This window comes from Chaetura pelagica, unplaced genomic scaffold, assembly GCF_000747805.2.
Source record: "Chaetura pelagica isolate M959 unplaced genomic scaffold, ChaPel_1.0 scaffold364, whole genome shotgun sequence".
In the NCBI taxonomy this organism is placed as follows: domain Eukaryota; kingdom Metazoa; phylum Chordata; class Aves; order Apodiformes; family Apodidae; genus Chaetura; species Chaetura pelagica.
The window spans coordinates 3,032,036-3,044,943 of NW_009953089.1; the positions used below are offsets into that span (position 1 = coordinate 3,032,036).

The following is a 12,908-nucleotide window of genomic DNA, read 5'->3' on the forward strand; positions in this document are numbered from 1 at the left end:
GAAAGAGTTTTTGTGGATGGACTGATGCCATTGCCCAGTTTCCTCCCCACCAGGCTCCCCCATGGGCTGCAGACATACTGCCTGTAGGATGTGTTTTGTACCTGCTGGTGGCTCTGCAGCAACGCAACCAAAAACGAGCTCAGGTCCCGATTACACAGCAAATAAACATGTCCAGAAGTAACATTTCGATTGCTTACAATGTAGAGAAGTTTATATTCTCTCTTCCAGTCCTAACTGTATGTCAGGTGTGACCCTTCCCCAGCGAAGAGCCATTGCATGGCTGATTGTGAACACTGCAAATTACAGAATGTAACACCAGCCTCTTCCACCTCCCAAAATGGCTCCAGAAATGATGATGTTCCATTTAAAATAATTAAGTTTAACAAACACGAGATCAGGGTTTGTTCTGTAAGCAAAACTGTAACCATACTCGCAACCTTACTACCCATCTGTGCTTTACCAGAGGTGTGTCATGTATGTGAACGTGGCATCTACATGCACGTTCCCCCCAGTGCAGCTCCAAACAATAACCACCTCTGTGGTGTGACCGCTGCTAATTTGGGGCACTTCGTACACCTCAAGGACATAAGCCATTTCTCCAGAAAAGCTTAGGAGAGCCTTTTTTTTTCATGATGTGCATTTTTTTAAAAAAAATCACAGAATCCCAGAATCCTAGGGTTTGGAAGGGACCTCAAAAGATCACCCAGCCCAACCCCCCTGCCAGAGCAGGGTCACCCAGAGCACATCACACAGGAACGTGGCCAGGGGGGTTGGAATGTCTCCAGAGAAGGAGACTCCACAGCCTCTCTGGGCAGCCTGGCCCAGGGCTCTGGCACTCTCACAGCAAAGACGTTCTTCCTGATTTCAAGAAGGAAAGTTTCAAAGCAGTTCTGGGAGACTCACCTCCTCGCTGCACGAGCAACGTGACTTCGCTTCCCTTCGGACATTCAATCAGCATATCCACCACCTGGTTGTGAGTGAGGCTCTGCACGTTCTTCTTGTTGACTTCCACGATAAGATCGCCCTCCTTCAGGCCGCGGCACCGCGGGCTGTCCACGATTTGTTTCACTCTCTGGCCACCCCCACCAGGACTGTCTGCAATAGTAAACCCAAAGCCCATCGGCCCTTTCACTATGTGCACAGTGATGAGTTCGGGCTGCGTCGCTATCGAAGACGCCAGAGAGACGGTGTCATTGGGGTAACCGTGGGGTCCGCCGGAGGAGACCTCAGCTGGGCTGCTGGGCCTCGCTTCCTTTGTGCCATTGACTTTCCCTGTTTTACTACTGTGGCTCGCCGGGGAGTCGTAATTCTCCTGCCCGTTCACAATGATGGGCTCTTTGTCCAAAATGGCCACGGAGGTAACCAGGCTGGTGTTGGGGTCGTCGGGATCGAAGGGCAGGGGGTACCCGCGGCACAGCTCCAGGTCGACGCTGGCACCGATGGGGATGGACTGGAAGATCTTTACGACTTGAGCGTGAGTGTGTCCCAGCACACAGGTGTCGTTCACACTGACTATGACGTCCCCTGCAGAGGACACAGACACACACCAAACACAACCGTTGCTGTGCAGCCTGGAAGGTGAGGCCTAGAGCATCCACAGGTGCCGCTCAGGTAAAGTGCAGCATCAAAGGATCTTTGCCAGGAAAAGGAGAGGTGACAGTTGGGCAAGCAAGAACTACCTGTACACAAGGTGTTCTGCGTGAAGCCTTTATGTACATAAATGTTTTTGAAAGTGAAAATGGAATTGGCTCATGCAAAAAATTAATCCATTCAAGTGATGGTCTATGGGCCATTTAACAGTTATTTCGAAGCCCGGCTCTCACTGTCACACACTCTGCTCCACTGACAGATAGAAACAAAACTGAGAGCACACGAGAGCTGTAACAGGAGGCTCTCAAATACCAGCTGCTCAAATACAGTGCCACCTGTCGTGTCTCAAACACACTTTATCCTGAAATCTAGGTATCAATTCAGTTATGGTTAATTTTTGAACACTGGGTTTGCACTGCAGAGGTATTTAATGCTGTGCTGCGAGGAGTTGTGACCTCAAGTGAATCCTCACTGGATTTCATCATGCTGGGCCCCATCTCAGGCAAAACAAATTGGCCCTTGGTGCCTCCACACAGGGAAATGTAAGCAGCCCACTCCTCTGCCCATTCCCTGAGAGCAGCTTTGGAGAGGGGGTGAGCAGCATGGCAGATACAAAGACACATAGTGATGCAGCCCTGCAAAAATACTACAGTCCTACAAAAATACTGGAGCCCTATAAAAATTACTACAGCCACACTTGTGTCACAGGGGAGCAGCAACATGCAGCCTGATGCATGATGTTCACAAAGGAATCCCTACCACTGCTGGCTCCTCTCCACAGGTCAGAGTGCGAAGAGCAGGAGCTGGCAGAGCTCCAGCTTGATATTTTGAGACCTAAAGTGATTTTCCAGCATGTGAAGTGCCTTCCTCTACAAGATTTTGAACATATCTCTCAATGTATCTCATTTCCCTGCTGATGGGAAAGCTGAATGCCTTTCCCCAAAGAGGGGATAAGGACTAAAGTTCTTTCTGCACTCCACATCAAACCCTCTGTGAAAACAAATCAAAGAGGTGGTGGTGATTTTGATTTAAAGCATTGGTACCTGTTTCCATTTTGCCATCCAGTGCTGCAGGGCCATCAAGCACCAAACTTTTGATTTGGAGAAATTCATCTGGTTCATCCCCTCCAACGACGGTGAAGCCAAAACCCCTGCTGCTTTTCCTTAGCTTGGTGTGGATGAACTTCCCTTTCAACTCAGAAGGGTTTCGTGTAAAAAAAGGTTTTCCTGTGTAGGAAGTTAGGAAAATTGATAAACAGGCAGGCAAAAGTGTTTGATCTGTTTTTTTTCCTCTGCCCCTCCCTGCTCTGAGAAGCACGTGGACAAACAGCAGTGGGCTGGGACAGGAGTGAACTTCACTCCAGCCTCCTCTCACCTCATTGCTCTCCACTCTAGTCTCCCTTGATCCAATCACACAGGAAAAAGAGTGCCTGGTGCTTTGTTACCTGTGGTTGTGCACACCAAAGCCCCCAGGCTACAAAGGAGAAAACCTGGATGCTTTAAGGAATGGAGTATCTTAAAGCTGGCAATGCTCCTTAGATCTGTGTCTTATCTCTGTCCGGAGGTGCTGACATCCACCCCAGGAAGGGCACAACAAATGACTCCTCCAGAAGGAGTCTGCAGCAAGAATTTCTGCAGCAAGGAATATCATTGCTTTTCACCCCTTGGCTTTCTACCAACCCACTGAGTCAACCCCCACTTTAGCACAACCCTCCTTGCCTCACCATCTCTACCACCCTGGCACCTCCTCTGCTGAGAAAGGGAAGGTGTTGCTCTTCAGACACTGTTTTGAAGTCTTTCTCTTTCTTTTCTGCTCCTTGCCTGTTGGGGATGAAACACTGCTGTTGTGAAGTATGGATCAAAAAGCTGCCTGGGACCAGAGCAGCTGTGCTGGAGGGTTGTTAATGCTCCCTGGGAGCACGGTTAAGAGGGAACAAGGTGCTCCAAAGACAAAAGCACTTCCTTGCAAAGCGTGTTGCCCAGGCTTGGAAAAGGAGCCACAGCTGTTGTACTGCACAGTGCCAACACTAAACACCTTTGCACTTTCAATTGTTTTTAATGCTTAGAGGGGAAAAGACTGTGCCACTAAGCCCTCTGGTGACAGCTCCAGGATCAGCAGTGTGTATCACAGCCAGGAGAGCTGCTGTACTCTACAAAAATGCCAGCAGTATTGCCGTGGGGCTCTGTTCAGAAAGGAGACCCCAAGGGAGAGAGAGGAGATTTGAGACTTGTAAGCCTTTGACTGAAGGAAAAAAAAAAAGAATATGTATTTGCAGATTATTCATGAGGGGGCAGTGTGAGGCCTTGCAGCCTTCTGCCTTTGAAGGGTAGCACTGGAGCACAGCAAACCTGCAAGTTGTGGGCAGATGCTCTGCTCAGCCTCTGAGCTGCTAAAAAGCCTTCACTATCAAAGTGCAGCCCAATGTCTCAGGTAGCAAACACAGCTGAGAGGCAACGTGCAGGGGGGTTTGGTCCTCTGCTGATTTCTGGTTCCCAAGACAAGCAGAACAAGCCCAGCTTGCTGGTGTCTGCCTGCAAACACAGGGTGAACTTGCCCTGTAGCAGCAGGATAGCAGCACCACAGGCTATGTCCCACCTACATCATTTGGGAGGGGATCATATTTCAAATGAGTGTATCTACAAAACTCCAGTTGGGAGAGGGGTCCTTGTGCTCATGTCCCCACCAGCAGTGCCATCAGTGGCAGAGTTGGAAACCCCTGAGTACAGGGTGAGGGCACAGGGAAGCTGAAAACAGCTGCTGCAAATGGGGAGAGAGAGAAGAGGGAGCAGCACTGAGACAGGAAGAGGAAGGAATGAGAGAGAGGTGAAGACATCAGTGGGTACCAGGACATGTCACTCAGAGTGGTGCTGAGACAAGCTAATGTGCTCCTGTAATGTTACTGCCCAACTCTGTGGCTGGCAGTGGGTGGAGCCAAGTAAGGCTCCTGATGCCATCCCCTGTGAGACAGGTCCTTTGCACCCCCAGGCAGGGGTGCTTGGGCAGCCCTCACTTCAGCCTGGCACTGCGCAAGGCAGAGGTGGCATTCCCAGGTGTCTCCCCAAGGAATCCCAGCTGTTTTGAGGCACTCTGATGAGATGCTTCACCCAGATGCCTGGTGGTTTGGGTACCAACCACCCCCAGACCTCCCACATTTTTCCTGGCTGTGAGTTTTGATTACTCTCATGTACTCTAACACCTGTCGTGGGGGCTTTGGATACTGTTCCACTTTGCACATTTGTTTTGGAAGAGCTGACCTGCTGCCACCTGCAGCAGAGAGCACTCCCTGGCTCTTCATGGCAGGAAAAGAAGGCTGGGACAGCAGCACCCTTGCCAGGCTCACCTTTGGAAAGACCACAGCTGCTCTGCAGAGCATGGGAGAATTTCTCTGTTCCAGCTCTGTCAGGATGAGATGCTCCTAAATTGCCCTCTCACCTTCTCCAGCCCCTGGTTCCTGCAGCCCAGGGCAATGCCATTTGCTAGCTATGCAGTTCAGATGTAGTCAAAGATGAAGCCTACTTAAAACCACCTGTAACCACAGAGCACTTGTACTGCAACAGGTAGAAGGGGAACCCTTGCTGGCAACCTTATCTGGCAAAGTTTCAGCTCACACTGCAAATTCAGGAATGATTCATACCCTGTCTGGTTAGTTATTTAAGACAACAACTGGTCTGTGAGCCGTTGGCTAAACACAGACCATTGACACTAAGAAATAAAGCTGTAATAGCCCAAAGTACTTGCATACAACTTCCAAGGAGGTCTGCAGTATTTGGACCTATTACCATTCCCTCCTCATGCAGAGCTGCCCAGAGGAGCATCATCAACTCAGAATTTTTAGAAATATGATGGAATAACCAAGCTCTCCAACACCAAGGTGCTGCCAAAGAGTGCTGATAACTCATTAACATCACTGACCAGTTTCCAGAACTTCTAAACTACTTTGACCTAAAACTGTACCTGCTGATGAATGCAGACCCTGGCTGATACTGGCTTTTGCTCTCAATCACTTAAGTGCCTTAATCACTGTGCAACACAGTGAGATTTTTGCACTGCTTTTTGGGAGGGGACGTTGACCTATGAGAACAGACAGAAATCTCTGCACTAGATCTCATCATAAGAGCCACATTCCAAACTCAGCAGACTTTAGAAGGTGTAAAAGCTTCATCCTTATGTACAGCTCCGTAGAAAAGGGTGTTCTACTTGACTTGTATCCACTGATAAATCCCACCAATGCTGTACCTTTTCACCATGCCAAGACATAGAATGTTACACAGAGAACATCCTGTTTTTTTTTGTTACAGGTGATCTTATTTGCTTCTTGCATTTGGCAACAACTGCAGTCACCAAACAACTAGTCTCAAAATCTATAGGAATTCAGATTAGCAGGCAAGTGCCCCGGTGTGTGACTAGTCATGGAAATACTCCCTTTGCTGGTTGCTGAGGGAGTTTAACTCTCAAAACCTTGTTGCACTTTTACAACTGGCTTAACAAGGTTATTACCTTGCACTGGTGCTTCCCGAACTGCCTCCTGGTTGTTTGAAACATGGTTTGGAGCAGCGGGTGGTGGGAGAGATGGACACTCCTCTGTCCATTCTAGAGAGGGCAGAGAGGGAAATGTTACTGGTTTCACAACAGCACTATGAGCTCCTGCACATACACACAGTGGGAGTGTGGGGTTCAAGCAGAGGAGACATGAGAAGAAAGGCAAGAGAGGAGAAAGAGTCACAGAGAGAGGGAATAAAACCAATGGGATGTTCAAAAAACAATTCTGGAGGATTCTCTATGTTCAGGTCAACTAATCCATCTGCTGGGATCCCCCACCTCACGCTCAAACTTGGGGCTAGATTTGCACCTGAGTGGTCTCAATCTTTAGATGAAATGTATTCCCCATGACCCTCGTGGCACCTGAGGAGAAGAGCTGATGTTGTGGGCAATGGGGCTGCAGAAGGAATGTTGAAACCTAACTTCTTTTTCCCTTGGCTAATAACTCTTCTAAAATAATTTGGTGTGAAAGCTACAAAGGTACCAAACGAAACCCCAAAACAACAGCACCCCCCCACACACAGACACACAGTTGGGCTGCATTTAAAGAAAATAACCTTTTAAAAAAATGGGGTGGAAAGGAACATTTTAAAAACGGTTCCAAAATAATGGAATTGCTTTCAGATGGTAGAGCTCGACAACATCCAAAGGTCTTGGGTTAAAAGTCTCTCATGCAGAGAGGTTTCCCTAGTGCACATGTCAATGCCCACCCCTCACACTCCTCATCCCCTCGGATGGCCTGTGAGTCCCAGTGCAGACTGGAACACCCAGCGCAGACTGGAACACCCAGCGCAGTGAGTACCTAGATGGAGCAGATTGAAGAGGAACACGTGTGTTTTAGTTGTTTCTGGGAAGCCTAGACACTTGCCAGAAATAAAGAACCTTCACAGAAAAATCTCTCCCTATTGAAGGGGTGAAACCTACTACGTTTAAGTGTCACATGGTTCAGATTTTCTCCTTTGCTGCATCTTATGTGAAGGGCAGATGCAACTTTTCCTACGCGTGATGCTTTGCCTTCTAATACTGAGGCCACAAAAGGAAGGACAAGCACGTTGTCATAGTGCTGTCAAGGTGAGGGAGGGCACATTCCCTCGTGAAAACCCCAGCCATCACACCCTCAGTGTGCCAACCTTCTGGTGGCTGTTGCTGTTGCTCAAGCTGTTTCTTCCTCTTCGCTTCAAGAACGGGGTTTTCATATTGTGTCTTCCGGTTGATGTGGCTGCAGATGAAAGAGAGCAATCCATTAGGAAACCCTTCATGTGACAAGTAGGATTGACAGCCAGGGATGAACCTCCTCTGAGAAAAGGAGTAAAGTACCAAACAAGCCCAACAGGATGTGGAGCAAGGCTCACCTAGTCGTGCCAAAAAGCCTATTTAGGAAAACAAGAGGATTTCAGCATCGATATGATGTCTTGAGTAGGGATGGCTAATTCCTTCCAATACATTAGTGATCTATCTGTGGAAAATGAAATTAAAGCAGAAAAGGGGCTCTCTGTCTGATTGTGTTTTAAAAACACAGGTCTTTATCATCCCTGCTTTAATCAGATTCCCAGAGGTGCAGTCATTCCCTGGCTCACTGAAGTTAAAAAAACCCAACCCAAAACCCAACAACTGGGAACATCTGTCAGCCATCTGATCAATGCTCCCTATGAACAAAGGGCCTTAAAAATAGCTGTGGGATGCAGGCTGTGAGCTGAAAACCTGAGCTCTGAATGGATCAAAATACATTCAGAATTAGCCACCAGGAAATACCCCCAGTGGAAATTCAGGTTTGGTGAAACCTCCTTGAAGGGCCATGAGGCAATTTTGACCTGCATGAGATGTTTAGAGCTAAAACTTCTTACCAGTCTTAGGAAAAGGGGAAAAAATTCACAGCTTGGCCCTAAACATAGCAAACAAACAATAATACACTCTGCAGAGAAATGACCATTCTATGAAACCAAAGGATGACCACCAGACACAGATGCCAGGGTGCTGGGGGCAGGCACCTCTGCAGCTACAGCTGAGAGGAGCTGCTCATCCATCCTTCCATTCAATGGCAATTTTTCAACAGTCATTTTGCTACACCAAGGGAGCAGGTTGACCTCAGAAAATTTTCCTAGTTTAAAGCCCATCTTTATACCAAAGCAAACTTTACAATTAAGAACTTCCTACTGTATCGTCTCTCATCCCATTTTTCTTTACAAAAAAGCTCCCTGAATGAATAACCACTTTTTTTTAAGTCATTAAGACAGAAGCATTCTAGATAGTTACATTTAGATTTTTTTTTCTGCTAAAAATCAGTATGTAATCACTGGGAAAATATTTAACAAATCAAATAAAAACAAACTCATGAGTTCCATAAAAGATTTCCAATCTGAAGATACCTTCAGAAAGTTAAGAAAGAGTGATAACTACTTTAGAAGTGATATCAACCTTTTCATTATACCTTTGTTTTTCAATAAAAACTGTTATGCAATAATTGAGTGCCTAAATTGGAAGGGACAAATGCTGAAATTATAAACATCTTGCTAGCTTATAAATAGTAAGTAAAGCAAACTTATGTCTCATTGCTGCCACTTTTCTATTTAATTTCATCCATCAGGAGAGTCACAAAACTAATGGGGACATATATAGATATATGCATATACATATATGCATATATATATATAAAATGACAGGAAAAAATGCTGGAAAGACTTCTTAGCATACATTTAATAGCTGAAAAATATTCTTGATGCCTTTGGTAAATAAATGTATGTAAATAAAGCCTTAATTACCCAGTTTGCTAACCTTGTTTCCCTAGACACAGATGGTAAGGTCAGAAATGAGCCAAAGCAGACAGAAACTGTACTTCATGTCTATTCTAAGGGCTATCAGAAGCCATCCTACTAGACAGCAGTATACACATAATTAAAAATTCATTGTATAGGGTCAGTGATGAAAGGAAACTCTGATCTCTAGTTTCCCAAGGGAGCTATCTGACATCTAGATAAAGAAGAAGCTGTTCTAATTCCAGAGAGAGACCCATTAAACCTGTAATTCTAGTCACAACAACACAGCCTGATGGATGAACCTCTGCTGTGGCTGTTTGGTCCCACAGGCTCATTCATTCCTCCTTTTGAATGTCTTCTGACTTGGAACCAAATTGCTGGTCAGCTTTGCACATTCTTATTTTGACCACAGCACTATACAAAAGGGATTGAGCTCAGTTAATTGTACGCTCTTCTGTACATTCCTCTTTAAAATGTCCTCCTCTGGAGAAAAGTGTTTTGTGAGGTGCTCCTTCACACCCTGTGCTCCTGTCTCACCTGAGCTCAACTGTGGACCTCACCCAGGCTGCTCCTGTCTCCCACTCCCACCCCAGGGTATCCCACGATGTGCAAAGGGGCCAGGGTTTCCTCCTCCTTGCCATAAGATGCTACCAGCAAAGCACACAGACCACTGCAGAGGAAAGGCTTCTTCTGCATGACAGCCACACCAGAACTGGAGAGCAGCACTTACTCTACATAGTAGACACCATATACGGGATCCTCAATTTTCTCCCAACCAGCAGGTAACTCTGGAAATAGAAAAAGCATTACTGGAACCTCTAATGAAGTTGCTTCTGACAGGTCCTTCTCAGCATGCAAAACTCACCAGTAGCTCAGACTTTGAACACTTTCCAGACCAAGCCCAGGCTCCTTTCAAAGGCTGGCACAGCACAGCACCAACACCACAGCCTGTCCCACTAGGGCTAGGTTAGCCAATCAGTGACCCATGCCAGTCAATTTTAGATTGCCTTTGGTTTTTTTGCATTAAATGGATTTCTTTCTAGGAGTGCCTCAAGTACCCTTCTGGTTTGACCATCATGGCTCTGGATGGAGGCACCATGTGAGAGGCCAGAGCATTTTACCACCAGCATATGGATTTGGGTGAGGTCCTGGCAAGGAACTGTAGAGCTCTAACAGCATCTCTGTGCCAGGGCCAAGCCATCCCTGCTCACCACTGCTGAAAAAGTTCTGGTTTACTGCTCTCTTAGGGATTTGCACTGCATCACTCCTCCATGAGCCCAGCACTAAAGTGCACCCTGAACCAGGACCAAGCGAGGTCACCACAAGCACCAGGCACATGGAACCCAGCCAAGTGGGGCTGCCACCCTCAGATGGATCCCACTGCACAGCACTTACTGCAAAAACACACATGGCCATAATCACATGTATCAGAGATTTCCTTTTGTAATGAGCATAACTAGCAAAAAACCCCCACCACATTCTGAGGATGAAATTACCATTTGGAGATGTATCCACTTTTGTTCCTGTTGATTTTCTAGGGTGCTCCAGCTATAATTAGTGAATGTAATTAAATCACTTCAGCATCCAGTGGAGGGTTATCAAAGCTGTATGTGTTACTTAAGGGCCTGATCCTTGTCCCACTCAGTTAAACCCCATTTTCCTGTTGGCTGTGGGTACTGAAATTATCCTCCTATTACCAATAGAGTGGTATGTCTGGGTAACAGTGTGAATCAACTTGAAAGAAAGTTCCACCTCTCTAAGGACTCTGCAAGTGTGGTCCTTGCCCCACAGACTCTGCACATTCATTTAAATAAAATTAATATTAATTAAAAAGCCATTGTCAGACAAAAAAAGTTAAAATATGCAACAATTCCTCAAAAATTATCACTAAATTGGCAAGGCTGATAGCAAATAATTTATTATCAAATGCAAAGATTTACTGTTATTAATGAAATAAATTGCTGAGCCAATACAATCAACAATGGCCCATTTATTAGAATTAACTATCTAGTTCTGCTTTTATAGACTTCAGCTATGTTGCCACAAGGATAGAAACATCTCCAGGCTGGAGATGAGCAGAATCTATACAGACACACACAGACTAATTACTCAAAGTTTATGTTTGTGTTCAGAATTGGCTGGAGATCAGATGCAATCAATTGTCATGGATTTTGCTCCACATACCCCTTATTTGCAGATGCAAGGCAGGTTTTCCATTCTTATTATTTTATCCTTAGTGGGTTTAATATCTTTGGATTCCTTGAGACATAAGCAATTAAATGCAAGCCAGTGCTAACTTTTGGGCATGAAAATACTCCACCATTTTATCAGCAGATCCACCTGAAATGAACATTTTAGGAACAGATATTCCTGCACACCATGCAAGTGTATGTGAGAAAAAAAAGTTAGAAAGCTTGAGGCCAACCTTGAAAAATCTATTTTCAAAGGGAACTCTCAGGTTTGCAAAGGAGTCCCATAGGGTGATAACACTGTGGGACTAGCTTGAAGATTTTCAGTGTAATTAAATTATAACCTAGCATACAACCAGGAAAATCACATGTTGTGGCAGCCATTTCATTCTTTGCACTATGGTGGGACTAGAATGGTAAAGAGAAGAAACTGGAGTGGAAGACCCAAAAAAGAAAAAAAAGGGGGAAGGGAGAAGTAATGTATAAAAACCTTAAAATGAGCTTTCCACAGTTTTTTCCCTGCTAAATATCTTTTCTCTATTTTTGGAAGACTATGTAGCCATGACTTTCAATGCTCAAACCAAAAGGTTTTGCTTTTCTTTTGTCAACAAAAAGTTTTGGTCTTAAATGTTATGGTTGCTTTGCTTTTAAAGAATTTTAATGGAAGGTCAGAAAACCAGCACCCTTTGAACCACCAAAATGGTATTTTGCCAAAATCCTGCCAGTTTTTTTATCTCTGCAGCTTTCCATTTAAGGAACATATTCCTATGTTTTCAGAAGTGACAATGCACAAACCTGCAGCTTTCAACAAGTATTTGTTGATTACATGGATGGGCTTTCCAACTTGTAAAAGCCTCTGAAATTTCTCTAAAGCAAAAGGCAGCATTTTTTGGCCATGTTGCAGAGTCTGGCTTCTTAGCAGCTTGAAATTACTCATCTCCCTTCTCTACCTCTCCTGCCAAACTGTAGATCACCCAGAGAATTAGATTTTATCACAAATATTAGACTTCCCAAACCATTTTGCATCGTAAGGAGTCTGAATAAGCCATATCTTGGTACATCCATGCAGCACTGTGGTCTCAGAGCATTTGTCAGCAGGTAAATTCTATGGACAAATACCCAGTTTTACACCTTCAAGCACAGGGTAAATACCTGGATTTCTACTGAGATGCTCTTGTTCAGTATCCAGCCCTACAGAGGGGATGGATGGATTCCTAACAATGAACTGCCTCAACCACCAGGGATTTTAGTCATACCTATGCACCACTATAAAGGAGCTGGAGATGACTGGAAATCCTCAGCTCTTAGTGCTACTGGTGAGTCCAGGAGCATCTGCCCAAGTATATGTCAAATTCTTCTCAGAGATTAAGTTTTTGTGTCCTTTCTTTAATCCTCTGGTAAGAGACGTGACAAATTACTCCATATTCAATCCAATTCCTTGAGGAACAAGAAGTTGTGCAACTGCTTCAATTTCTAGTTTCCTCATATTTAGAAAAGAAGCTCCTAATAAAGGAAGGAGCTAAATATCTGGCCACAACCACTTTATACTCATCAGTTAGTGAATGGGCTGTATGTTCTCGTGCCCCCTCCAGCATTGCTGTGACAAACTGAGCCATTTGAAAATGTCCTTCTATCCACCACAACTTTTGCACATCTCAGCAGTACATCAATGGGCTGTGAGCTCAAAAAAGATTATCTGCATCAAAGCAAAGGGAACATCTCACCATATGCAACCAGGACACTTGTGCACCCAAGTGCCTGCAGAACTGGGGTCGAGCTTAGCAATGAATGAGTTTCCCTGCACTTCTTTTTTCAGCTCTTCTCTTGCACTGGACCT

General features: G+C 45.3%; 1 protein-coding gene across 1 annotated transcript in view; it reads right to left on the reverse strand.

The window, feature by feature from the left end:
- MAGI1 (membrane associated guanylate kinase, WW and PDZ domain containing 1) overlaps nt 1-12,908 on the reverse strand; it is a 301,318-nt gene that overhangs the window by 53,126 nt on the left and 235,284 nt on the right. The window contains 4 exon segments of the mRNA XM_009997017.1: nt 904-1,524; nt 2,634-2,816; nt 7,260-7,348; nt 9,613-9,670. Coding sequence (XP_009995319.1) covers nt 904-1,524; nt 2,634-2,816; nt 7,260-7,348; nt 9,613-9,670 — 951 coding nt within the window.